At 36.1% G+C, this 24,859-nt stretch overlaps 3 protein-coding genes across 7 annotated transcripts in view; 2 read left to right on the top strand and 1 right to left on the bottom strand.

The window, feature by feature from the left end:
- Positions 1-19: 19 nt before the first annotated feature.
- On the top strand, positions 20-9,162 carry LOC132909351 (DNA polymerase epsilon catalytic subunit 1). Of its 2 annotated transcripts, XM_060964134.1 has the most exons (27): positions 111-462; positions 542-665; positions 741-959; positions 1,027-1,259; positions 1,326-1,566; positions 1,638-1,954; positions 2,057-2,303; positions 2,362-2,914; positions 2,993-3,434; positions 3,494-3,731; positions 3,805-4,158; positions 4,228-4,442; positions 4,517-4,700; positions 4,776-5,321; positions 5,409-5,650; positions 5,724-5,928; positions 5,990-6,165; positions 6,238-6,407; positions 6,495-6,831; positions 6,900-7,089; positions 7,165-7,331; positions 7,401-7,689; positions 7,769-7,864; positions 7,943-8,220; positions 8,293-8,425; positions 8,500-8,711; positions 8,773-9,162. In XM_060964134.1, the coding sequence occupies exons 1-27, from the start codon at positions 377-379 to the stop codon at positions 9,080-9,082; spliced, it is 6,804 nt and encodes a 2,267-aa protein (XP_060820117.1). In that variant the 5' UTR covers positions 111-376; the 3' UTR covers positions 9,083-9,162. The 2 variants fall into 2 exon arrangements, with proteins under 2 accessions (XP_060820118.1, XP_060820117.1); XM_060964135.1 differs by lacking the exons at positions 7,769-7,864; positions 7,943-8,220; positions 8,293-8,425; positions 8,500-8,711; positions 8,773-9,162 and having other exon boundaries at positions 20-462; positions 7,165-7,257; positions 7,401-7,571.
- Positions 9,134-10,173, bottom strand: LOC132909386 (ATP synthase-coupling factor 6, mitochondrial-like). The gene is made up of 4 exons (XM_060964190.1): positions 10,033-10,173; positions 9,591-9,739; positions 9,391-9,515; positions 9,134-9,272 (listed from the first exon to the last, which is right to left on the bottom strand). Exons 2-4 carry the CDS (start codon positions 9,731-9,733, stop codon positions 9,253-9,255), a joined length of 288 nt encoding a protein of 95 aa, XP_060820173.1. The 5' UTR covers positions 9,734-9,739; positions 10,033-10,173; the 3' UTR covers positions 9,134-9,252.
- Positions 10,174-10,565: 392 nt separating this feature from the next.
- Positions 10,566-24,859, top strand: part of LOC132909361 (ETS-like protein pointed) — a 144,185-nt gene continuing 129,891 nt past the window's right edge. The window contains exons 1-2 of one of the 4 annotated variants that reach the window (XM_060964150.1): positions 10,566-10,784; positions 16,598-16,707. In XM_060964150.1, the coding sequence (XP_060820133.1) occupies positions 16,603-16,707 (105 nt within the window). In that variant the 5' untranslated portion in view covers positions 10,566-10,784; positions 16,598-16,602. Of the gene's footprint in view, positions 10,785-16,597; positions 16,794-24,859 lie in introns of those variants that run through there. The other 3 variants (XM_060964154.1, XM_060964152.1, XM_060964151.1) reach the window with 3 other exon arrangements.

Genomic DNA, 24,859 nt, shown 5'->3' with positions numbered 1-24,859 from the left:
AACTAAACTTGCAATATCATATATACTTGCATATGTATTACTTGAAAATATGGATTAATTAATTGAAAAAGATGTAAAAGTATTGTGTGTACAAAAACAAGTATAATTTTTATTGTTATTCAACTTACATTTTATGTATTTTTATTAAAAATATGCTCTTCTTATTCTCTCTCTTATTACACACATATGTATAGACCCATAAGATCTATTGGCGGGCAAATTACAACCTGTACACATATGCTTCGAGTAGCACAGTGCCTTGTTAAATAATAACTAATAATATCTGTTTTTCTTATATTAATTGGTGACATATTGTTTATAATTAAAGTTTATAATTAAAGCTACTTATAGTTTACGTAATTGATTATCGTACAAAATGACAAGTTTACAAAATACAGGGAAATTTCGACCGTTTAAGGAAAATACAGGGAATAATCAAAATCAAGAAGGAAATGCATCAGGGTAATTAAATCGTAATTTAAAGTATATTATGGATTACTAGTATTTTTGTAATTTATTCACTCTTTTTACATTTCTTTAGAGAGATTTCGGGGGGCAACAGGGTAAATGAAGTTAATGAAAATATAAGAATAGATGGTTTATATGGTTTTCATAGAGTAACTGATACGAAGGAAAGAACAGGATTTCTTATCAATATGCACGCAGTAAGTATAAAAGGCCATATAAAATATTATGAATTGCTTTGTAATTGTTCCTTAAATTACTTTACTTTTTTATAGACAGAAATTATGGAAAACGATAAAAGATTAATGAGTGGTGTAGACTATTATTTTTTAGAAGAAGACTGTACTAGATTTAAGATTTCCTATCCCTATAATCCATATTTTTATATTTTATGCAAAAAGGATACATATGAGGAAGTTTCTACTGGTTTAAATAAAAAATATACTAATTTAATACATAAAGTACAGGCTATTTATAAAGAAGATCTTGATCTGGTATGATAGAATTAAAAGTGGGTATAAAAGATGTTGAAACTGATAATTCTCTATCGTCTCTTTTTAGTCAAATCACCTCATTGGTTTAAAACAGAAATATTTAAAAATTTCTTTTATTAATACTGTGGACTTGAATAAAGTAAGACGTGGTATTATGAAAGCTGTAAAGTTAAATAAGGAACGTGAAAAACATAATACCTATTATTCAAACATGTTATCAGATGTACTAAATACAGAACAAGGTACGGGAGATATTAAGAAGAAAACCATAGATTTTATGGATAATATTCTTGATATCAGGTAATATACTTTCACTTATATGTTGAGTATAATATTCATGTTAACAGTGTGCATATATTTCTACAGAGAATACGATGTACCACATCATGTTCGTGTCTCCATAGACATGAAAATTTGTTGCGGTAACTGGTATTCTGTGAAAACAAGAGGGAATGATGTACCAACAATTACAAAGAGAGATGATCTTATTGAACCACCTGATCCAATTGTTTTGGCATATGATATTGAAACTACAAAACTTCCTCTGAAATTTCCAGATGCTGATACTGACCAAATTATGATGATCTCATATATGATTGATGGACAGGTATGACAAATGTCTTATTTTAATACTTACTTGATGCTTTAGGTATATTTTATACATATCTATATTTTCAGGGGTATTTAATAACAAATAGAGAAATAATTGCAAATGATATCGAAAATTTTGAATATACCCCAAAACCGGAGTTTGAGGGATTTTTTACCGTTTTCAACGAACCTAATGAAAAGGCCACAATAAAAAGATTTTTCGATCACATAAACGATATTCGACCACATATATTCGTAACATACAACGGTGATTTTTTCGATTGGCCATTTGTAGAGACTAGAGCAGCTTTTCATAACATGGATATGAAAGACAGAATTGGTTTTTCGAAAAATCGTGATGGAGTTTACAGCAGTAGACCAGCCATGCATATGGACTGTTTATGGTACTGCAATATATAAAACTAAATTTATTGAAACTGTCATATAGAATTGCAAAAAGAACGATTGCATAAAGAGCTTTTTCCAATATATAATTTTCATTGCAGTTGGGTCAGGCGCGATTCGTACCTTCCTGTAGGTTCTCAGAATTTAAAAGCTGTAGCAAAGGCAAAGCTTAGGTATAATCCAGTGGAACTGGATCCCGAAGATATGTGTAAATTGGCGTCTGAGGACCCAGAGACTCTCGCAAATTATTCAGTTTCTGATGCGGTTGCAACATATTATCTTTACTATAAATATGTTCATCCTTTCATATTTGCTCTGTGTACCATTATTCCTATGGAACCAGATGAAGTAAGTTATATAACAAGCTATAGTAAAAGTGATATAAATTATATTTTTTCATTTACAGGTACTTAGAAAGGGATCTGGTACATTATGTGAATCTCTCTTAATGGTGCAAGCTTTTCAAGCTAACATTATATTTCCTAACAAACAGGAGCAGGAATTCAACAAATTTACGAAAGATGGTCATTTATTAGACCAAGAAACGTATGTTGGAGGACATGTTGAAGCTTTAGAATCTGGTGTTTTCAGAGCCGATATTCCTTGTCGTTTTAAAATAGTACCAAGTGCAGTAGAAGAATTAATAAATGGCGTTGAATCTGCATTAAAGCATGCTATAGAAGAAGAAGAAAAAGTGCCCATGGAAATGGTTACAAATTTTGAGGAAGTGGTTGAAGAAATTACAATGAAATTGAAAGGTTTAAAAAATCAACCATTGAGATTAGAGAACCCCGTAATATATCACTTAGATGTCGGTGCTATGTATCCAAATATTATTTTAACCAATCGTCTTCAACCATCCGCGATGGTCGATGAAACTGTATGTGCTGCATGCAATTATAATAAACCAGGAGCACTTTGTCAAAGAAAAATGGAGTGGATGTGGAGAGGAGAATATTGTAAGACAACAAGATGCGTAAATAATATTTGCTAAAATTTAATCTTACATACAAACATATATCTTTACTTGGTTTCAGTTACTGCAACTTTAAGTGAATATCAACGAATGCAGCAACAACTTGAAAATGAAAAATTTCCACCGCATTTCCCAGGCGGAGCTCGTAGGGCATATCATGAATTATCTAAAGAGGAACAAGTCTCGTATGAGAAGAAACGACTCACAGAATACTGTAAGAAAGCTTACAAGAAAGTTAAGATTACTAGCATGGAAGAAAGAACACAAACGATTTGCCAAAAAGAGAATTCATTTTATGTTGACACTGTACGAGCGTTTAGAGATAGAAGATATGAATACAAGGCGCTTACTAAGGTAGCTAAACAAGAGGTGGCGACAGCCGTAGCAAAAGGAGATGCTGCTGATATTAAATCTGCTAAAAATCGAGAAGTACTATATGATTCATTACAACTGGCACACAAATGTATCTTAAATTCCTTCTATGGATATGTTATGAGAAAAGGGTATGTATGTTTATCTTTTCTTATATTTAAAATTATTAATACAATATTCGGTATGTTAGGTCTCGATGGTTTAGTATGGAGATGGGTGGCATAGTATGTTACACGGGAGCACACATTATTATGAGAGCTAGAGAAATTATCGAACAAGTTGGTCGACCTTTAGAGTTAGATACGGATGGAATCTGGTGCGTTCTACCAGCATCTTTTCCTGATAATGTTGTCGTTCATACTACTCACCCAAAGAAAAAAAAATTGGTAGTATCATATCCGAATGCTGTTCTTAATTTTATGGTGAAGGTAAATCAAAATCGCAACAACATTTTTTTATTAACTAGAGCCCTTTTTTTTATCATTTTCATATTATTTATAGGATCAATTTACTAATGACGTATACCATGAACTCGTCGATCCTGAAAATCTTACGTATAAAATTAAGAGTGAAAACTCTATATTTTTTGAAGTGGATGGTCCCTACTTAGCTATGGTATTACCTGCAGCAAAAGAAGAAGGAAAAAAATTAAAAAAACGATACGCAGTTTTCAACTTCGACGGTTCTTTGGCTGAACTGAAAGGTTTTGAAGTAAAACGAAGAGGTGAACTTCAGCTAATAAAAGTTTTTCAGACGTCCGTATTCGAATCTTTCTTAAAAGGTAGCACATTAGAAGAGTGTTATGCGTCAGTAGCTGAAGATGCAGATTATTGGCTTGATATTCTTTATAGCAAAGTAAATATCCAATATTGTTGATTCTGTTATATGTAACATATTAATAACTAAATATATAAATCTTTATAGTGTGCAGATATGCCAGATTCGGAGTTATTTGAACTTATATCCGAAAACAAATCAATGTCACGAAAATTGGAGGAATATGGAAGTCAAAAATCGACGTCTATTTCTACTGCTAAAAGATTAGCAGAATTTTTAGGTGATCAAATGATTAAAGATGCTGGCTTAGCATGCAAATACATTATTGCTAACAAACCTCAAGGCGCACCAGTTACAGAACGGTAGGGATGAAGTTTTGCTTCTGTATGAAGAAAATTGTATGACAATAAAATTACATATTTCGTTATACAATTAGGGCAATACCATTAGCAATATTTCAATCAGAACCTGCAATAAGAAAATACTATTTACGAAAATGGTTAAAAGATTCTAGTCTACAAAGTGACAACATACGGGATATTTTAGATTGGAGTTATTATATTGAAAGACTCGGAAGTGCTATTCAAAAAATTATTACAATTCCAGCAGCAATGCAAGGAGTATTTATCTTATTTATTTAGATATTTGAAACTTCCTAACTTAAATATAACAATAGGAGAATAATTCTTTTTTAGTTATCCAATCCAGTTCCTAGAGTGAAGCACCCGGACTGGTTGCATAAAAGAGTAATGGAAAAAAGTGCAACGCATAAACAAAAAAAGATTACTGATATGTTTACCATGATGCCTAAAGATAAAGAAAAAAATATTGGCGACCAAGATATAGAATCATCTGAAACATGCGATATAGAGGATATCGCCGGGAAACCCTCAACTTCTAAGCAGTCATTGCCAGTTGTTAATAAAAGAAAACGACAGTTTTTAGAAGGAAACGAAGCAGAAAATGCAAATAAAAGTTGGAAAGAAGTTCTAGGTTTACCACCACCAATGGGAACAACAAAGGAAGAAAGATTAAAATGGTTGGAATTCCACAAACAGAAATGGGCTCATCAAGCTAAGCAAAGGGCTGAATATCAGAAGAGCAAGAAGAGTAAGCGTTCTAATAATGATGGAGATGAAGTTTCTTGGGGTGTTGCAAGAGATACCAATACATCTACATTGGGTGGTTTTTTCAAGCGAACTCAAAGAAAATTGCTTATGAATCCATGGCAAATTATTCAAGTAAGAAAAATGTTCTTTTTTAACAATGATATTTAAAATTTAATAATTGTATTGAATGATTATTAATTAATTAATTTATCGGTTTAGATATCAGCAACAAACAAGCCTGGTTTATATCGATTATGGGTATTAGTCGATAGAGATTTACATCAATTGCGTCTTATAATACCTCGTATATTTTATGTAAATACTCGTAAACCTAAACCTAATCCAGAACCAGGTAAAAAAGTATCTTGGAAAGAAAGCAAGAAAGTTCTTCCACGATCTCGACCTATATATAATTTATATCAATATACTGTACCGGAAACACAGTTTCAATTATACAGTCAGTGAGTGTCATTCTTTAAATTGTTTGATGATATTTTACATTTAGTTATCTAAATTATTCTAATTTATCCATAGGGAGCTTTTAGAAGATATGAGTAGACCAGAAATTGAAGGAATCTATGAAACTCAAATGTCACTAGAGTTTAGAGCTATTCTTCAATTAGGATGCGTTTGTACAGTTGATCCTAAGGCAGCACGAACCATGGCAGATGGTGCAGATACATTTGCCCTAGATCAGTTAGAATACAAGAGTGTTGCTGTGCAATCATATCTTAAAAATGTAATGATATTTTAACTTGTAATTTTTTCTTTGGTGTAAAAGAATATCTGTTTTATTTCAGCTGAATGAAATTAATTATATTTTCTTATATCATCATTGGAGTTCAAACCATCAAAGAGCTTTATGGGGACTGTTCTTAAATGCAACTAAAAGAGCTCATATATTTGTTTTGGATTCTGTTTCGTCAAATCAGATGCCTAATATGAACACGTTGTACATTCAAGAACGAGATACAGTGTATAATTTACAAAATCTGAGTTACGCTTTTACTAGTCTGTGAAAATGATTATAAAAGTAATTCTTTTGCAGTATATCCACAAATGGGGAAGACAAAGTAAAATTTTTACCAGAGTCGATGCGATTCGAATTAAAATTTGAAACAAACTTTCAACAAGTCTGTCGTATTTTACAAGCAGTTATAACTACATATAAAAACGAGGGACATGGTGCGACAGTATTTATTATTCAGACAGCTTTAGGTACATTTTATTTAAATTTATATGCAGAAATTTTTCATTAAATTTTTGTCATTTATTTTATTTTTCTATTTTACGTTTTTACCTTAGATAAAACGACATTAGTAACTCACATGCCATTACTTAATGACTTTCCTCTAATTAGCACCTATGTACAAGATATCGAAACTTTATACAATACACTGGAGTGGCAGAAAGTTGGTGCAAAAACGATGTTACGTCATTACCTTAAGAGTCAGCAAATTTATGAATTAATGACAGAACAATGTAGATTCCTTCATGTGCCAATTGGAAATATTCCTGCGGATCCTATTGTTTTTGGTGCAGACTTATTTTTTGCAAGACATTTGCAAAAGAATAATTTTGTATTATGGTGTTCTTCAACAGAGAAACCAGACTTGGGTGGCAGCGAAAATGATGATAACAGGTTGCATTTATGCTTAAACATGAAATTGGAATTACTGCCAGTATGTTAATATATGTAATGAATTACAGATTATTGACAGATTATGAAGAAAGTTTACATTCTGCTGCAAATAATGCCGGAACTTATTCTAGTGTTTGTATTGAATTGGAGATAGAAAGTTTAGCAGTAAATACATTATTACAGCATCACCATATTCACGATATTGATGGAACTAGTAATTTTGTTGCATTCCACACTCAACAACAGACATCTGTTCAAGTATATAATTTAGAAAAGTAACGTGTTAGAAAGAGTATAAGAATATATTTATATGTAACTCAAATTTTTCCATAGGATATGGCAACACACGATGGCATGACAAGTATAATTCCTAATTACGACGAAACTGTTCTTTGCAGTCCTGCTTTTAGAATATTGCGAAATATGGTAAACACATGGCTGCTAGATGTATCAGTTCATAAAAATATATTTGCAGATTATCAAATTATTCATTTTTACAGGTAAGCACGGACATCTTTATACCAGTGTTACACCTGTTCTTTTTTAATTCGTAAATTTATACTTCTTAGATGGTTACGTTCACCCAGTTCTTTACTTTATGATCCTGCTTTGAAAAGGACTTTGCATACCTATATGAAAAAATTATTCGCGCAGTTATTAGCAGAATTTAAAAATCTAGGATCCATAATTATTTTTGCCAATTTTAATAAAATCATCATTTGTACCAAGAAAAGGACAATGAGTGATGCATTAAACTATATGGAATTCGTTGTTCAAACAATACGCGATAAAGAATTATTCCACAGTATTGAAATAACTTTTGAACAGTGTTGGGAGTATTTAACATGGCTTGATGTAGTAAGTAAAATTTCAATTCTTTCGATATAATAATAAATGGCATACTTTAATATATAAGAACATTTGTATAAATTAACAGCATAATTATGGAGGTATAAAAGGAAAATTACCAAAAGATATAGAGAATACTACGGATACAAATAATGAAAATGCTGAAGACGAGAATGACGGCGAGGTAAGTATTTACTAAGGCATATAATTCTTTTTTGTTTTCTCTTTGTGATATTTTCATTGGATTTTCTCTGCTATTAAGCCTGAAATAGTAATGAACTGGAATTTAATGGAGTGTCTTCCCAAAGAAGCTGCATGTCGATCAAGCTTTACTGCTATAATAGCGGGATACTTCCATGCAATTTATCAGTTCATATTGGAACACGAATTGAATACTACTGTAAGGCCTAGAAACTTAAATAATTTAAGTCAATTATCACACAACTGCACAACTGCACAACTTGGATTAGGATCACTTGAGAATACTGCAGAATTTGCTAAAAAACTGATAAAGGGAGATATGTCTCAAAAACTATTCCAGTAAGTATAATTGTTTTACTTTATCATTATATGAAGAACTTAATTGGCATATTTTATTCAATTATGTTATAGAATTGTGCAGAAAATACATAAAAATCTTCCAGAAAAAACATTAACCATTGAAGAATATCCAAATTTAGATTTAGATGGTAAAGACAGTAAGAAAATTAATCCAGCATTGGAGTTAATAAAATCAGTTTGTAAGGTATTTAAACACGAATACGACTATGTTAGGATTATTTTACGGGGAAAGAAAATAAAAATTAATTTTAATGTCAGGTTTTATCTCTGGATGCAGAAGTTGAAAACGAAGTATACTATTTGCGAACAAATATGTTAAAGTTAATTAGAGTTGGCAGTTTCAGCGATCTAGTTGATTGGAAAGATCCGTGCATTTCTTTAGTTGTGCCTGAAATTATTTGCAAAGTATGTAATCACACAAGGGACATCGATCTTTGCAAAGATAACTTTTGTACCATGGATCAGGATAGGTAATGCACAATATTATAAAAGCTATGTGTATTCTAGTACATAATACTACTGTTTGTATAGGTACATATGGAAATGTCCTCTTTGTAAAATGGACTATGACAATGATGAAATAGAGTTCCTTTTGATGGACATGTTAGATCATAAAAGTATGGCTTACATGTTGCAAGATTTACAATGTTGTAAATGTAACGAAATTAAGAGGGAAAATATGAACGAACTTTGTTCTTGTTCTGGTAACTTTAAAACTTTGATTCCTAAAAGTGAAATAGAGAAGTTTATGAAGATCTGTAAATCTGTGGCCATAAAATCTAATATGAAAACACTGTTAGAAATAATTCAGAATACAAAAGTTCTTGTAGATTCAAAGTAATTTATATGTTTTTACTGTGATTATATCTAATTTAAGCAATATTAAGGAAAATAAAGTTTAACCTTATATTTATAATTTTACATATACATATATTTCTACAACTATTTATCAAGTATAACAATTTTAATGTTCTAGTCTTATATATACTTGTAAAGAGTCATGTAATATATTCATTTTTCCACTACTGGAGCTGAAAGAAAAGATTTTTCATGTTTTATAATACTTTATAATTGTAAGACTTCTAACTTGTTTAACATAATATAAAATACTATACATACTCCTATTAATAATTTAAGTAATGAGCATACCTTCAAATTTAAATTTCGGGAAGTCTTTTGGATCACCCTTTATATTATATTGTCTCCGAATTCTATCAAGCTCAGATTGCCTCTCTTTTTCAAGTTCTGGAGTAGCATCAACTAACTTCCCACCGCTAAATTTATGGATTGATATTAAAACATAAATTGATATTAGAACACTTGTGTTGAGATATTTTACTTTTACTTACGCGCTTTTTGCAGAATATTCGCGAATTTTGTCTAAGAAAAGTTGTTGTATAGGATCCGTAGCCTTTTGAAGTGCTGGTGCAAGAATACCAAAGTTACGTTCGATAACTTTTGGTACACTTGTAATGATTCTCTGTATAATCATTTTTCTCTAACAAATAGAGTATAAAATGCATATTTAATTATAGAAACTTTAAATGAAAAAATGATAAAATGATAAATGACAAAAAACAAAGTCGATAACGAAAATTGTTTAACATATAGATTCAAATTTCTAAATAAAAGAAATGCTATACAAGATTTCTCTTATGTAATATAGGTTACGTTTATTACATAAGATATAATAAACAGAATAAAACATGATAAAAATTTGTCGAGATACAAAAAAAAAATAAATAATGCTGTTAAAAATCGTAACATGAATTTAAAGTACTATGCTTTTACCTTTTTATTCGGACAGAACCTGCGAGATACTTGTCGTTACTCGTTACCCTAGAATATATGTCGATATATAGAATGTACTCTTACTTATATATGATAAGCTTCATCAATAGGCTATGTGATTGGTTAAAATTGCACAATATAATGAATTAAAGATATTAATATTTTAAAAATAAATCTATCGAAAAGATCAAAATATTTATTTAGTTATCTATTTCTAGCTAACACTTATATATTTATAATAATAGTACCAGTACAAATTTGTCCACCCTATCGAGCTCATGTTTGTATTTCAGGTTTATATTTTTAAAAGTTTACATTTTAATTTGTATAATATGCATTAATAAAATAGTAGGTAAAAATTGAAGTTAGTATGAACCATCTATTTATTTGTATATCCCGACTGCAGTAATGTTCCAACGGAATGTGCAGAATACGATAACGAATCAGAGGAGAATGCGTTCGACACCAGTGATTGGCTAAAGGTACTGTGCCGCGGGTGGGGAGGTGAAGCCCGCTTTTAGTTTCATTCATGAACGCCTGAGTCGAGGCCATAATACACTTGTAATCTGTATTGTGTACGGGTATACCGCGTTAGTGCTGCCGATGTGCGTGCGCCTCACAGTCGTACACGTGATTCTTGTTTTGTGTTCGATTCTTGTTTTGTGTTCGATTCCTGTTTGGTGTTTTTCGTGTACATTATCTGGACAATTGACACGGTTGCACTCTTCACTGGATTTTACGTTGGAAAACAGGTAAGTGAACACGTTAAAAGATAGTCCACCTGCGCGCTTTCTGCGTGATACGAGCGCGCGAACGCAAATCTTCGAAACTTCTGAATTGTACTGGTCTTACGTTAGGTCAGAGTTTCGAGTTTTATTAATATGAAAACGATGTAGCAAAACGAGACGAAGAAATTCTAAAATATTACAACAGGGTAGAACATAGCGTCAGAAAAGAATACGCCTACGTTCGGTCAGGCCTATATTTGTTTTGACGAGTGTTCTCTTGGTTACTTTGCATCCCACGGAAAATTAAGATACATATATTATAATCTAAGTACGTTACATGTACAAGCATGTCACAGGTTTTATTTGTTTATTTCTATCGGCTGGAGCCGAATTGGAGGTAAATAAATAGAAGTTTTGTTTTCCGTAAATATGCGTTTACATTTTATTTTTTGTATTTGATGTCATCTCTGTGTAACAAAACGAATTCTTTTATATCATAGCTTTCGTATTATTGTATTCACGAACGTATTATCTTGTGTAACCTTATCGTACGATTTAGGAGATATTCGATTACTTACGTCATATCGTTTATTATTCATATCTCTGTCTCGCTTGAAATATATTTATTTGAAGAAAAATTTATTGCACAATAGAGATAACGATTCTATTGTACTCGGTCGTGACTTGAATATACATATGTATGTAATTTACATGTTTCAAATAAGGTTCTTTCAAAGTGAAATTCGACACTCGATGTTTGCAAGAACATTTCGAAGATTAAGCCTCTCGCATTGATTCGTATCGATCGTAAATATCTCGTACCTGATAATCGTATCACATTTTACGTTACTTGCAATTTCTTTTTTATCATTTCGACCAACGTACTTACTGTTCGTTTGTGGAATCTTTTAATAATAATCTTTGAGTAAGGTTTTTGTCGGAAATTGTTTTTTTGCATACATAATTATAAATCAAAAAATAAATATATCGATAACGCACTACAAGATACAATATATCGAAGTGATACAGAATCGATATTGTGTTTAACGAATGAACATATAACACTTCGATAATGAAATTCTATTACAATATTTTACAATTATTTGTGATTTTTATTACAAATAACGCAAAATGATATAAATATATATGTAAAAAGTCTCATTAGTTTTTATATTCTGAGACTAGTCTCTTATAGAAATATCCAATAAATCATTATTGCCAACCTAATCGAGCTCATAAAAATTTATCGATTTTTACTAAAGCATTAATCTAGATAATGTGATAATATTAGGCTGTATTTTTGCGAAATATTTAACCCAATATTTTAGACTCTGACAAACAATTTATGCCAGATCTGGATCATTTTTTCTACGGTGTCTGCGTAACATATTTCGCTGGTAACGCGTGTAGGTAATATTTCCGTCGAACAGTATTTGGTATACATACAGACAGAGACGAGAGAAAAAGAGCGCAAGGGAGGAGGAGGAGGAGGAGGAGGGGGTAAAGAGATAGGAAACGCAAGGGGGAGAGAGAGAAATAGTGTGTTGGACAGTGTAAGTTAAACGCATACGAGGGGATGGCTAGCCTGGCAATTTAAAAAAGGAACGCGATGCCCTCGGTGTTGGTGGGTCGAATGGTTTTTGTACACTTTCTCGGATCTCGGGGAGTACAGCATGGCAACGCTGCGACCTACCATGCTTCTTCCCTCGTTTGTCTCTCGACTGTTTCTTCTTTCTACCAAAGACGCGACAAATATCAAAGGCCAGAGAAGACACCACGATGACAAAGCTCCGCGAACGTTCTGACATCGCACGAGGGATAGAAAGGAAGAAGGGAGGAAGAAGATGTGAGGAAAGGGATATAAAGGGGGGGAGCATATGTGCTAGAGAAAGAGAAAAAGAAACCGTTGCGCGTTGATCGGTTTAGAGACAAGACGATTCTTGTTTTGCCAAATATGCTTTCTGTTGGAAAAACTAGAAAAAAAGAGAACTTCCACTTTGAGGTAAATTGTTGCTTCTTTTTTTTAACAGATCAGTATATTTATCATATACACAACTGATTAATCGGTCTACTATTGCTCGGTAATCGTTAGTAGATTATACTCTTCAGGGATTGTAGAAAATTCTAATCTAGTTGCTAAGTAAAATTTGTTTGGTTAATTGGCAATGAATCTAAGTCGGTAAATTTTAAAAAATACACTTATTCGGAAAAGATAACTTTCCATTTTATATCTTAAAATTCAAGATTGACAATCGATCCTGTTTTGCCCTAGATTTTGATCACGTGATGTTATTTACCACTGCTGACTTGACTCGTTCAACAGAGTATAGCCAATTGTATGATGTTTGCAACAATACGAGTTCGAGTGACAATCGTTCGATAATAGCGTGCCTTCGATTCTCGAACGAAGCGTTTTTTTTTACGTTCAAATTTTAAGCTGGCACTAGTGCATCGGTAGTTCGTGGAGCGTTGAGGTGGTGATACGAATTCGGAAGTTGTGGATGGAAAAGAAATATTATGTCGGTTTTAATAAGTTCGAAAGTCAAGCGCGTAATGAGATTTTTCCCCATATGGGTCCTTCGTGGGTGCTGAAACTTGCATACGGGTCCATGTATCCCGTGCATGCAGAACCTGGAGGAACGTCTGCCCGCATCTGGAAACCCAGCGGCAGCTCCTCGAAAGATATTATATTGCTCTTTCGCCGGAGTTGAAACAATAGACACTCCAGCTTCTCGAAGGACGATCCAGTTTATACACGGTGTCTCAGAAAAACGAAACGCACGTAAGAATTTTGTACATACTTGTTCTTTCCGCCATTTTGTTATCGTTCAAAACGGTAGCAAGTCATAAATTTCTTTTTATGAAAATAGTTCAACTTCTTGTAGTGTTTTTCAAAATAGTATTATTTTCCCTTTATTTGGAGTTTAAATTTATTGTATTGATTACATTCTTATATTATTGTTAGCTAATTAAAAAAGAAAAAACGAGCATCCATTTCCAAGGATATCGTCAATATTGCATAATCACAAGACATAATAAAATTATCTTTCAATCGTGAAGTTCTTTTGGAAGGATAATAAATTTGTTTAAGATAAAGGTATATAACCCTTCTAATCTTATGTAAAACTTTAATTAGGTTATAGATGATAAATAGCTCAAATAACTTTTCAAAAGGAAGAACTGCGTTTGAAACTATGTTTAAAGATATATTAGTAGAAGTAACCATTTGTGTTCTTTCTCTTGTCTTGTCTCTCCTACTTCGGTTCCATTTCATGGTCAAAAAAATGCAAGAGTTCTAGAGGTAGTTCTAACTCGGTAACTTCGATGTTATCTGTGTGCATGAAACATTAGAGTGAGCCATTCTTTCATTCTTTTTTCTTTGTTCCAGTTAGTGGGTAAAAAATTCGAAATGTTATATTACATAGGTATTCTATGGTAGAGCTTTGTCTATTGACGAATGCCTCTCTGTATGCGATTGAGGAATTTGTGGAGTAAAATAAACCAACAGTGTTACGACTTTACCTTTCCGTATCGAACGATCTTTTCTTTCACTTTCATCGTTCGGAAATGCAGGTAAATGCATCTGAGTGGAAACGGCATCCTCGTGTTTACTCGGAAGTCGGCCGAACACTTTAAAGCTTGAAACTGATCGCGTTCCCTTTCAGAGTCCCACTGATAATCTTCAGCTACATCCATAAAATGTAGGAAACATGTATGTGTATAATGTATACGTGTATATGTAAGATCAATATTGAAAATTTCAACAATTAAATGCTGTAACGTATTTGGAGTCTACGTTTTGGACTCCTAGTTCTATATTATTCCATTGTTTGATTCCAGCATATAACGCATAATATTTCGTACCAAACTTTATATATTGCAAAACACATAATTAAATTTTTAATAAAACCTGCATTAATTCTAATGTATTTATTTTTTCTTTCATTCTTAATAGTAATCAGCCATCAAGCAGAATCTTATCTATCGTTGAAAGATTGAGAGATAACCAGGCGTTGTAATTTAATTTGCACTCAATATAACAAAACAAATTTCCATTGGAATATTTTGTAGCAAATTCTGGTAGAATCTTTAGCGCTTCAGCTTAAGGATGATCATTAATCAATGTCAAAGTTGTTCTTTCAACATATGGTTTTCCTTGTCGCGCAATAAAGTGATTTGAAGTTGGCCAATCGATAATGGTAGATGGTTATTCTGATATCAGTTTATCTGAAAACGTATGTATTTTTTTATCAGTATACAAGCTCATAATTAATTTGCTGAATTCGTTTTTTTGGGCTTGAATCTTTCCTTTGTTCTTCGCTAGTGGTCGTTTTTCAAACGTCTCCGTTTAGATAAACGAATCCAAGAAATCGTATCTTCCGACGAGTTAAATCGATAGGCGACTTGGAGATAAGAATCGCTATCAGTTGGATCACTGAATGAATATTTTAAGCGTTATTAATGTCGTAGTTGAAAACAACATCGTGGGAGTGAGGATTTCGTTGACCGCCTTGGTGGAAATCCTTGAAATTATTTTAGGTCAAGCCTTCGTAACATTGTCGCAAACGTTATCTATAATTAAATTCCATTCAATTAACTTGTCATAAGAATATTTATCGAAGAGTTAACAAAAAGTTTGTCAGATATTTGTAAGATAAATTTACACGATAGGATCATGGTTGGCCCATGGTTGATCTTCCTTCGAAAACGTTTCTATGCTTCTAATGAAAAGACGTATCTACTCTTTCTTTTTGAGAAGTTATTGGCACCTTGTATCAGGCAGAGGGTTAAAAAAAAAAGTTGAATTGCGAGGCTCTTTGTAGGCTGTGAAGCAGGAGTATTTCGGCCGTTTACAAAGAGCCGTGAGAGTCGATGGTGGTGCTCGAGCACTTTTCCACCTACCATCTGTCGTTTGGGCTTCCAGCCGGAGTAACCTGATCTTTGTAGAAACCAGAGTTCGAAAACCTCCTACGTTAGTGCCTGTAGTTCCTCGCATCCCCCTTGCCGCGTGAATCTTTTTAAAAATTGCACTTCTAATTTGCTTCTTGCTAAACCTTATATTCTGTTGTTATCTGAATCACCTTATCCTATTCTGTATTCTAACTGCAGCTTTGACGCTTTTCTTTGGTATTCGAGTCTTTTAGAAATCATGGAAAATAATTTTCTAACAAAGACGAAAAGCTGGAGAGCGAAGTCGAATCGTGGTATTCGTTTGGTCGCGAGCAACAGGCATGATGATTTCTCGCGTTTTAGAGCAACCAGCGTGGTAAAAGGAAGACTCGGGTGGAAGAGTAGGTACGTCATGTGGAAGAGAATTTACTGTGCAGGTTGCAAATAAAAAGGAACGGTGATTTAGCATCTCCAGGCCGCGTTCAAGAGGCGCGTGCGAGCGTTCGTTGCACGGGGAATGTCTGTTTTTAAGGCGAGTTGCGACCGCTATTAAGCGTCCAAAGCGCGACTTATGCTTTTCACGTGCAGCCACCGCCTAAATATCGAATTTACACGCGGTGATTCGAACAAAACGCCCTTTGCACGCCAAGCGATCGTTCCTTCGTGAAGGAACGAGCAAATTTATTCGTACGCTATATGTTGTGCAGAAACCAACTTATAGAATGGAATAACTATAAAATCCTTTAACTCTTTGCTTTACGACATTTTTAATCTTCGATCTTGTGAATTAAAAATGAAGTTAGAATGAAATTTTAATAAAATATATAGAATAAAATTAAAACTTTGTTAATACTCGTTCATCACAAGTATAATTGGATATTGTATAAGGCAGGGAGTTAAAATACATTGATTTTGATATACTTTGCTAAAATACAATCTTTTTGCAGCCAATATGGATATGGAATCCCTGTACGACTACGGGGAGGAGGAACAAGACTTCTACGAGGAGAGTCCTGGTACCAGGAAAGGTTACCCGATCGATCACAGATCCATCAAGGTCAGTGATACTCTTTGATCGTTCACTCGAGCGGAGCAAAGACGGAAGGAAGACGATCGACGCTTTTAACCGCACACGATCCACAGGTGACACTTAATTACACCCGGTCTAAATCTGAAACGGCGCGTAATTTCGAAATGTGAGAGGTTTGATCTCTGTTTTGATCTGGGATTCTGCAGCCGCGTGATCGCGTCGCGGCGTTATTTTCGGAACTTCCTTTTAATGTCGCCGCTCGCGCTGCCAGCCATTTCCATTGTGTAATTATCATCGATGCGACACTTGGAACTCGCGATCGTTTTCCTTTCGTTTTATTCTCAGGATGAAAATGACGGTTTGCGAAAAAATAGAAAGGAATGTAAAAATTGTAAAAGATAATGGAATGCCAGAAGCTGCTTCGAATGTTTCTGTTATATCCAACCATCTAGCTGTACTTGTTATTAGTCTCGTGAAAAAGAATGTAAATTGTTTATGCATAGTTGAAAGGAGCTAGCTATTCTCAACTTGATATTCGAGGAATTGCTACGTTTGGTGGACAGATTGACGGATGATTTAAAACTTTTTACATTGTAACTAAATACGTTTACTCAAAGAACAATCTAACCACGATCGACGATTTTTTTTTTGCAAAATTCTCGAATATTTCATTCGAAAAGACAACCCTACCAAAACCATCACGGAGGAGCGGAAATTTTCCAACATTGGACAAGTATGCTGCATCGTTTTGAAAATTATTAATTAACTGTGATGGTTTGTTAGAGGCGTTATCGTACAGGAAACGCGATAGTTTCTAATAAATAGAAGATAGAGAAGGAGACCGAAGAGGACCGTTCGAAATAGGCGAATCCCGCTCTATTTTCGCGGTGATAGTTGACGTTGGCAACTCCGTTGGCAGAGCTTGCGATTGTACGAGTGCCAGTAACAATTCGTTCCGTAGCTGCTCTCCGCCTTCGTTTCATGAATGAACGTAGAGCCAACGATCGTTTCTCATCCCCTCTCGCCCTTCCATTCCTCCCTGACCTCACGTGGTCACCGTCTCTAACACTTCTAACGCGTTCTCCTTTACTCTTGATCCTTCTTTCTCCGTTCTGCGTGCTTGCGTGCTTCTCTCTGTCCTGTTCTTCCTCCTCGTTTCACTTGGTTGCGCCCTGACCATCGGTCTCTCTTTGTCCTCGCCTGTTCGATCGCTCTCTTCTTTCTTTTACCGTGTGCTCCCTCCTTGTTCTTCCTCCTACTATTTCCCCTTTGTTTTATATTCCTTCAGGCTCCTCTGTCGGGGCAGACACGAAATCTTGGATAGCGTGCGCGCTTATGTAAGGCGTGATGTTTAATTGATAGCTCGGTTGGAAGACTATGTAAATGATCATCGTGTAATGGGTTTATACAAGTTTCGAATTAAACGAATAGCTATGTATACGATCGTGTAATGGATGTTCAGGCGATTTCACGTTGCATTTTAAGTTTCGTTAGGCAGTTAATCGAACCGCGTGTAAGTCTCGTTCTCTTCTCTCACCTCTTCCTTGGTCGTTGTCTCGGTCCGCTGGTGCTCGAAGAAGGCGTCTTCTCGCCGTTTCTTCGTCTGGTTTCGCCTTGTTTAGCGTCTGCTGGCCCCCATCTGTTCCGACTGCTCGGATCAGGTCGACTTTACTGCCAGTTTACGCACTTTTGCTTCGAGTTTGAGCAACCGGCTTGTTTCTCGATACAAACCCAATATGGTGGATAACACGTAGATACGTTCGTCTTTTACGTTTCAAGATTGTGTAAGATTTTAAAGTGGAAAGTCTATTTTCGCGACGTACGTATTACGACGATGTATTATTCTACGACTAAGATCGGTGGACTTTGACAAATTAATAAAGATCTACTCCATCTCCGCAGTGTCATTCGTCGAAAGAAATCATCCCGTAGGAATCGTAAACGGGTTAGCTCGAAGGGAGGAAGAAGCAAAAAGGAGGTAGCAGCAGGAAGGAGGAGTAGTAATCCTTCGAAAGCGAAAGGGACGTGGAAGAGACGGGAAAGTCGGTGAGTTAGTTAAGAGGAACGGGATGTAGGGACAGGCGGGAAGAAACGCGTGCACGGCTGTCGGTGCTCGGGGGAGGAGAAAGGAGAAATCTAAGTCGCCAGAAATAGCATCCCTTCTCGCATCATGTAGCCAGACCTTCTGCATGCGCCGTTCGTTCTAGTCGCATGCACCGTTGCCTCACCTACGTCACACGCTCTCTCGCGCCCGGTGCATCGTTGTCCTCTCTTCGCCTCTGCTCGACTCCCCTCCTCTCTCTCTTTCTCTTTCTCTGTCGACTTTGCTTCTTTTCATTAACGAGCCGAGGGTTGACGGAGAAGAGCAACGTCGTTATACAATCTAACGGACATCTCGTGGCGATGCATGCGTTAGGAAAGAACCCTCTGTCACACGTAGAAGCCTAATGCAACTCACCGTCCAAGATTGAAATTGAATTTTTAGAATGACTTTTAGAAGTGCGATGATTCAGTTTCGTTTCGTTCAGAGGATTCTCGCAAGAGTTCTTGCTTCTATGAAAAACTATTTTGGAAATGCGTGGGTCACGTTTTCTTGACAGAAGGTAGGTTCTTTTTCTAGAGGGAAACGTTGAAAGTTTGATAGGGGACACGTACTCTATTTTCAGTGTTGATTATATCTTTAGTTATTCGAATGACGAATAGTAGTGGAAGAGAGGAAGTAATATAGGGGAATTTGAACCAGATTGACGATAAGAGCCTGTCTAGAACAATTAACTGTTTGCAATCGTGCCCATTCGCTCGCCATCGATTCAGGATTAAACGATTTGGGCGTGGTGCATCCGTTTCCTTTCCTAGCTTCCCGCTGCATACTGATTATACCTGTTTTCCCCTGACAATACTGGTCTTGATAGATCGGACGAGCCAACCATTGGTTTTCTCGATTTTTTAAGAGGAAATATGTCAAAGGATATTTTCTTCTTGCTCCTGGTTATTACAGTTATTCGAAGAGAACGTTCAAGAAGCGCCTTTCTCGATTCATGATACCCTGGAACATCGCGTTATCCACTTGACATTTACAGTCTACAATCATCCTGTTTCCTTTACAAATATTTACGAATTGCATCACGTAATCTTTGCACTGTCAAATTTCACAGTTATCCAGTGTTTCGTTCCGAGGCCATCTGTCGATGAATATTTAATAAGAGGAAAGCAGGACAGCTGTTGTCAGCGCAGGAACTGGCCACTTGGCCGCTTCTCTGCCGGAAGTCCTCCGCGGAACTCGTCGAAAAACGATCCATCCCCCGCTCGTATTCGGAGGATCGACTCGAGTCTCCCACGATTTCTTTTTCTTTTAAATCACGCTACGTCCATCCAAAATCCTAATATCACCTATATTAGGAAAAAAAGATCTCTGGCGTTAAGGATAATACAGAAGCAATGTAATTAAAATTTAATATTTGAAACATACCTAAAGCGAATTATTATACCTTTATTGCTGTACATAGTCTCTTTTTAAGTATTGAAATTTTAAGTTACGTCGCTTAGCTTTTAAGTTAGGTTGCTCGTATCGCTCTGAACTTTGAAACGATTTATTTTTCTTATTTCACGTTTTCTAGATTCTAATGAAATTAACGTTCAAGGAACTCGACCAAGCCAATATGAAAGAGTATTCATCTCGGTAGATAGATTTGCTTACGATCGATCCCAGAGAGAGAGAGAGAAAGAGGTTCACGATTATTCACGAACTTCTAAATATACGAGGCTAACCTTTCGGCTTTTAACGAGGGGTAATAAAATCCATGCTCGGTGCATATTTACGTCGCTAGCTACGGCAACCAGGTCGATGTAGCGGAAAAGTTTTTAATCGTGCGTGTCTTCTGTCATTCATCCCTGATAAATAGAAGCTGCGTATAAATAGCGAATGGGACGATGAATGGCGGACGTTACGTGTTCATCGACGTTTTTCTCTCGTTCTCGGTTCATTGATGATACTTACTCGGGCCTATCGAGACCCTATTCCCTCGTAATACTATTCGATCGATTCGTTTCCCCGATTACAACTATAAGATACTATAAAACAGAATAGTAATACTCTTTCTTTAATGTTTTTTTTAACCTGATTTAATCACGCTTTGAAATTCGTGTCCATATTAGCGAATATTCTAATTATATAATTACGTTTCGCAATTGTCTATTGACGATATCGGTGAAAAGATAGGCTGGTATTAGCGAGTTTAACGTTTGACCGGTTTATCGACTATCTTGGATCGAAAATGGTAATGTCGAACGCTTCCTCGCGAGGCCTTATCTTATCGTAGTCCACGTGCGTGCAATCAGGCGACATTCGGTCTCAGAAAACATTGATATTACGTTCATTGACGGTATGTCTGACCATTGAAATGCGCTCAATTTCGTAACTACTGTATTCTACAAGCGCTTGACTATCTTCGTATTGGCTTTGGATCAATTGGAAGATCGTCGAAAGACTTTGCAAGCGAAAGAATCATTCTCGCGACTTGATCGGAGATTCTTTTAAAAAATTGAAGACATTTCAATTCAGTGTCTCATGTTTCTCGATTATCCCGCAGCTGCTGTTGCATTTATCTGCTAATTATATTACTTTGTCTTTAATTTATAATCACGCTGTCAATTAATGGAATCGCTAGCGTTAAACATGAACAGCCGAACGTCTCGTCCGTTTATTTTTCATTTGACACACGTCTCCAGTTGTCGATATCGTTCGTTAAGGAACCGACGAATGTTTCACGATGCATCGTCGTGAACCGTCTGAAATCTCGACGTTGAACGGATTCTCTGCGTTCGAAATACGTACTAGTTTCTATTTCGTGCGATCGAGATAATCGAATCAAGATGCGACTTGCAGGTTTCATTGAATTGGACGTTGAATGTTTAAAGATGGAACGGTTTTCAAACGAGTCTCCAAGTGACCGAGTCACGATTCGATCTTGGAAAAATATTTTCGACCGTTTTTGCTCCTGCTACTGCGTGGCTCGAATAGATTTACATGTCTGAAAGGACCATTACTGGGAACGCGGTTCGACGTCTATTTTTGCTCGCACGTTGGTTGAAACAATCTTGCCTATTGCTCGGTGAACTCGTTCGATATTTCTCGTGAGTCGTCTGTCTTTTTTCCTTGGCTTCTTGGCTCGCTCTGAAGCCAATTGGTTAGAACGATCTTTCTAGTATTCTTCGAAATCACGATAGAACTTCACTTACTGGGATGAAATTTTAGTTAGTGGCCAATTAACTGAACCGCCGTCCGAATCCAATTAAGCGAATGAAACGTGGAATTAAATATTCAATAATGTCATTAGCGCTAAAAGTCAGCCACAAATTTTTGCTTCAATTTCTATCATTATTGGACATAAATGGAATCTCACTTCTATTAGCGTTTCGATATCGATATCTTTGATTCGAATCAGGAGAAGTTCGATTGCAACATTCGTTCTACGAATGCAACCTCAGCTGTAGCCTGATTCCCAAACTAATGGCAAAGATTCAAGAAACATAACTCTCCGACTAAATTTCCATGCCGAAACGTTTCAGAATAATATGTTACCACACGATGAAGGAGCGCGAAGAGAAAAGAAAGAAACGTAGAAGCAAATGGGGGGTAAAAATAGCTGGCGATCGTGGTAGACGTGAAACGTGCTAATAGCTCCTTTTCGTTTCTTCCTTTCAAGGGCGTATTCGACGATCTTCTCTCTCTTGGCTTTCGCCGTTGGTCCTCTCGGTCAGTCAGAGAACACAGTCTCTTAGCCGGCTCCCTCTTCGTCTGTTCGCTTCTCTTTCGACGATTCCTCTCTGTCCCCCTTCTTCGTAGACTCTGTTACTCACTCATTCAGAGAACGGTTCGAGTCCGTTCAGAAAGAGTATAATGCCGAGTTTCTTGTACGAACCAGGTCGTCGTGCTGCCCAAAGGTGCGGACTTTGTGCACGAAGATGGAAGCTTAACGCTTTATACGATATTCCCTTTCCTACCGCTCCGATCGTGCTCTACGATCCGACTGGTTCAGAGAATTGTGCTATAAAATGATAACCGTATACACCGAGGCAACGTGTATTCTTCCAATAAAACGATAAAGTTATCTGTTATGGTTTTGGGGAATTCGTGGAAGTTAATACTTTGTAGGGAGGGGACATTATCTAAAATGGAAATGACTGTTCGTTTTCTTTCTTCTTAGAAAAGAAATAGATGGCTCGCCCGAATGTTTCAACGGTGATGAATACTCGTTGCGTCAATTGTAAAGAATAAAGGAGTGGGAGCTGTACCCGTGACGTTTTGGCTCGGGGATAGACGACGCCGATTTCCGAGAAATAATTGCGAATTGTATAGTTCGCAATTCGTACGGCGATTAATTGATCTAGGCGCGAGTACAATGCACAGTCATCGATCGCGGTAAGTGAATTCGCGTAGACGATGTTCCGTTCTTATCCACGTTTTCTTCTCGTCCAACCTCGTTGAACATATATGTACGAGGAAAAGATACGGAAAACCTTGGACTTATCGTTTCTAGACTGCTGCTTGTGAAAATTATAAACGATGTTCATTTTTCGCTATAAATATATAAATTAAGATCTATCGCAGCTGTTACATTGTAAATATTTCGTATAAGTACTTTGTCGTATTATGCGTATTGTGTAATATCTCGTAAATGCATAAATATCCGTAGTTTACTGTTTCACTTTAATCTGTTAACACGTGGCATTAATCTCTTCATAGACGTTTATTGTTCGTCAAACTTTCGTTTCTTCCGAAAACAAATTACATCATACTTACATTCGAAAGAATTAAAACCAAACTGTTTGAGATTAATTTGACTTTTTTAACTTTAAATTTCGTGATTGCAGAAATTCTGGCAAAAGGATGACACGGTTAATAGGTTAAAAAATACGTAAGAGAAAGAAGGTGAAGATGTAAATCAAAATGATAGCTTTATCGAGACTCGTATGTTATATTGCTTACACGATACTAAAATAATCTCGATGGCTGGTCTCACGGATCGGGCTTGGCAGTTTGGTTCGGAAGCAAGTGGCCTGAACGTACGGTCACGTAGGTCTAACGTAGTGGAACGAATCGGCACGGCTCGGTATCGTTCGAATGCCGATGATGAAAGAGGAAGAGATAGGTAAACAGATAGATGAACTGGCGGAGAAAGACGGCAAGCAACGCGTGACAAGAATTACCAGCAGACCGCTTCTCTGCATACACGTGTTGCGTTCGTATGTGTACAGGCAATACGTGGGGGAAAATAATTATCGTGTAAGACAGAGGGGCCGTTGTTCGATTCACGATTTAATCGGCTCTCCCATTAACGCGAGATCACTTTTCTTACTTCGCGCTTTCATCCATGGAAAATCTTGCTCTATTAGACATAGAACTTGTAATACTCCTATGCGATCTTCCATATTCTAAACTTTCCATTGAGCGTTGGTATCGTGGGCGCTAGCGAGCGGTATCTCTAGAAAACAGAATACTTAGAACGATAGCAACGCGATGTAGGGAGATAGAAAGTCTGAATACTCGATGTTCGCTCGTGTTCAGTTATCAATAATGTAGATACACGCAAATATTATATACTCATGGCATTTGTATCTTCTCGTAAATGTAAATACTGATTATCCTAGGAAATGTGACTCGATGCTCGATTCTGTGATTATCATCTAAACACCTTAAATTCCAACATGAAAACCCCCATGGCGCCAGGATGACGGTTATTTACCGAGTTAAGTCTCGTTCTCTACATTTTCCGTGGTAAATTCAAGATTTATGTACTGTAGTTTATCGAATTGATGCGTGTACCGTGCACTTGGTTGGAGTGCCATCACCGGTATGGTCCTGCGTCTATGACCGACGAGCGTCTGGTGATGGAGGAAGGGTGGCTGATGGACTGGCTCTCCAGCGACAGTGGAGGAGGGAAAAGTGGAAAGAATTAGAGGGGAAAGATGCGGAGAGTGCAACGAGGTGGGCGAGACCTGGTGATAGAGTACATCGTGAGAGAGGTAAAGGGAAACAGAGGAGAGAAGAGCAGCGTAAAAGGAGAGAGCAGATAGGGAGAGGGGACGAGAAGCGTAGGTACGGCGAGGTTAGAATGTTGCATCGCGTCGCAGCGCTGTCGTTGCATTGCGTACCGTTGCGTCACTCTCTTGTGCAGCG

Source organism: Bombus pascuorum, chromosome 7 (genome assembly GCF_905332965.1).
Source record: "Bombus pascuorum chromosome 7, iyBomPasc1.1, whole genome shotgun sequence".
NCBI classification, from domain to species: Eukaryota; Metazoa; Arthropoda; class Insecta; order Hymenoptera; family Apidae; genus Bombus; species Bombus pascuorum.
The sequence above is the reverse complement of the archived record's forward strand: the minus strand, read 5'-3'. Positions and strand labels throughout refer to the sequence as shown.

Bases quoted from the DNA above. Each gene is read 5' to 3' on its own strand.
- LOC132909386 (XM_060964190.1), bottom strand. From the start codon at position 9,733: ATGATTATACAGAGAATCATTACAAGTGTACCAAAAGTTATCGAACGT. The intron at 9,516-9,590 runs GTAAGTAAAAGT...CCATAAATTTAG, and splicing joins GAATATTCTGCAAAAAGCGC to CGGTGGGAAGTTAGTTGATG. The intron at 9,273-9,390 runs GTATGCTCATTA...CTTTTCTTTCAG, and splicing joins CCCGAAATTTAAATTTGAAG to CTCCAGTAGTGGAAAAATGA.
- LOC132909351 (XM_060964134.1), top strand. From the start codon at position 377: ATGACAAGTTTACAAAATACAGGGAAATTTCGACCGTTTAAGGAAAAT. The intron at 960-1,026 runs GTATGATAGAAT...GTCTCTTTTTAG, and splicing joins ATAAAGAAGATCTTGATCTG to TCAAATCACCTCATTGGTTT. The intron at 4,701-4,775 runs GTATTTATCTTA...ATTCTTTTTTAG, and splicing joins TTCCAGCAGCAATGCAAGGA to TTATCCAATCCAGTTCCTAG.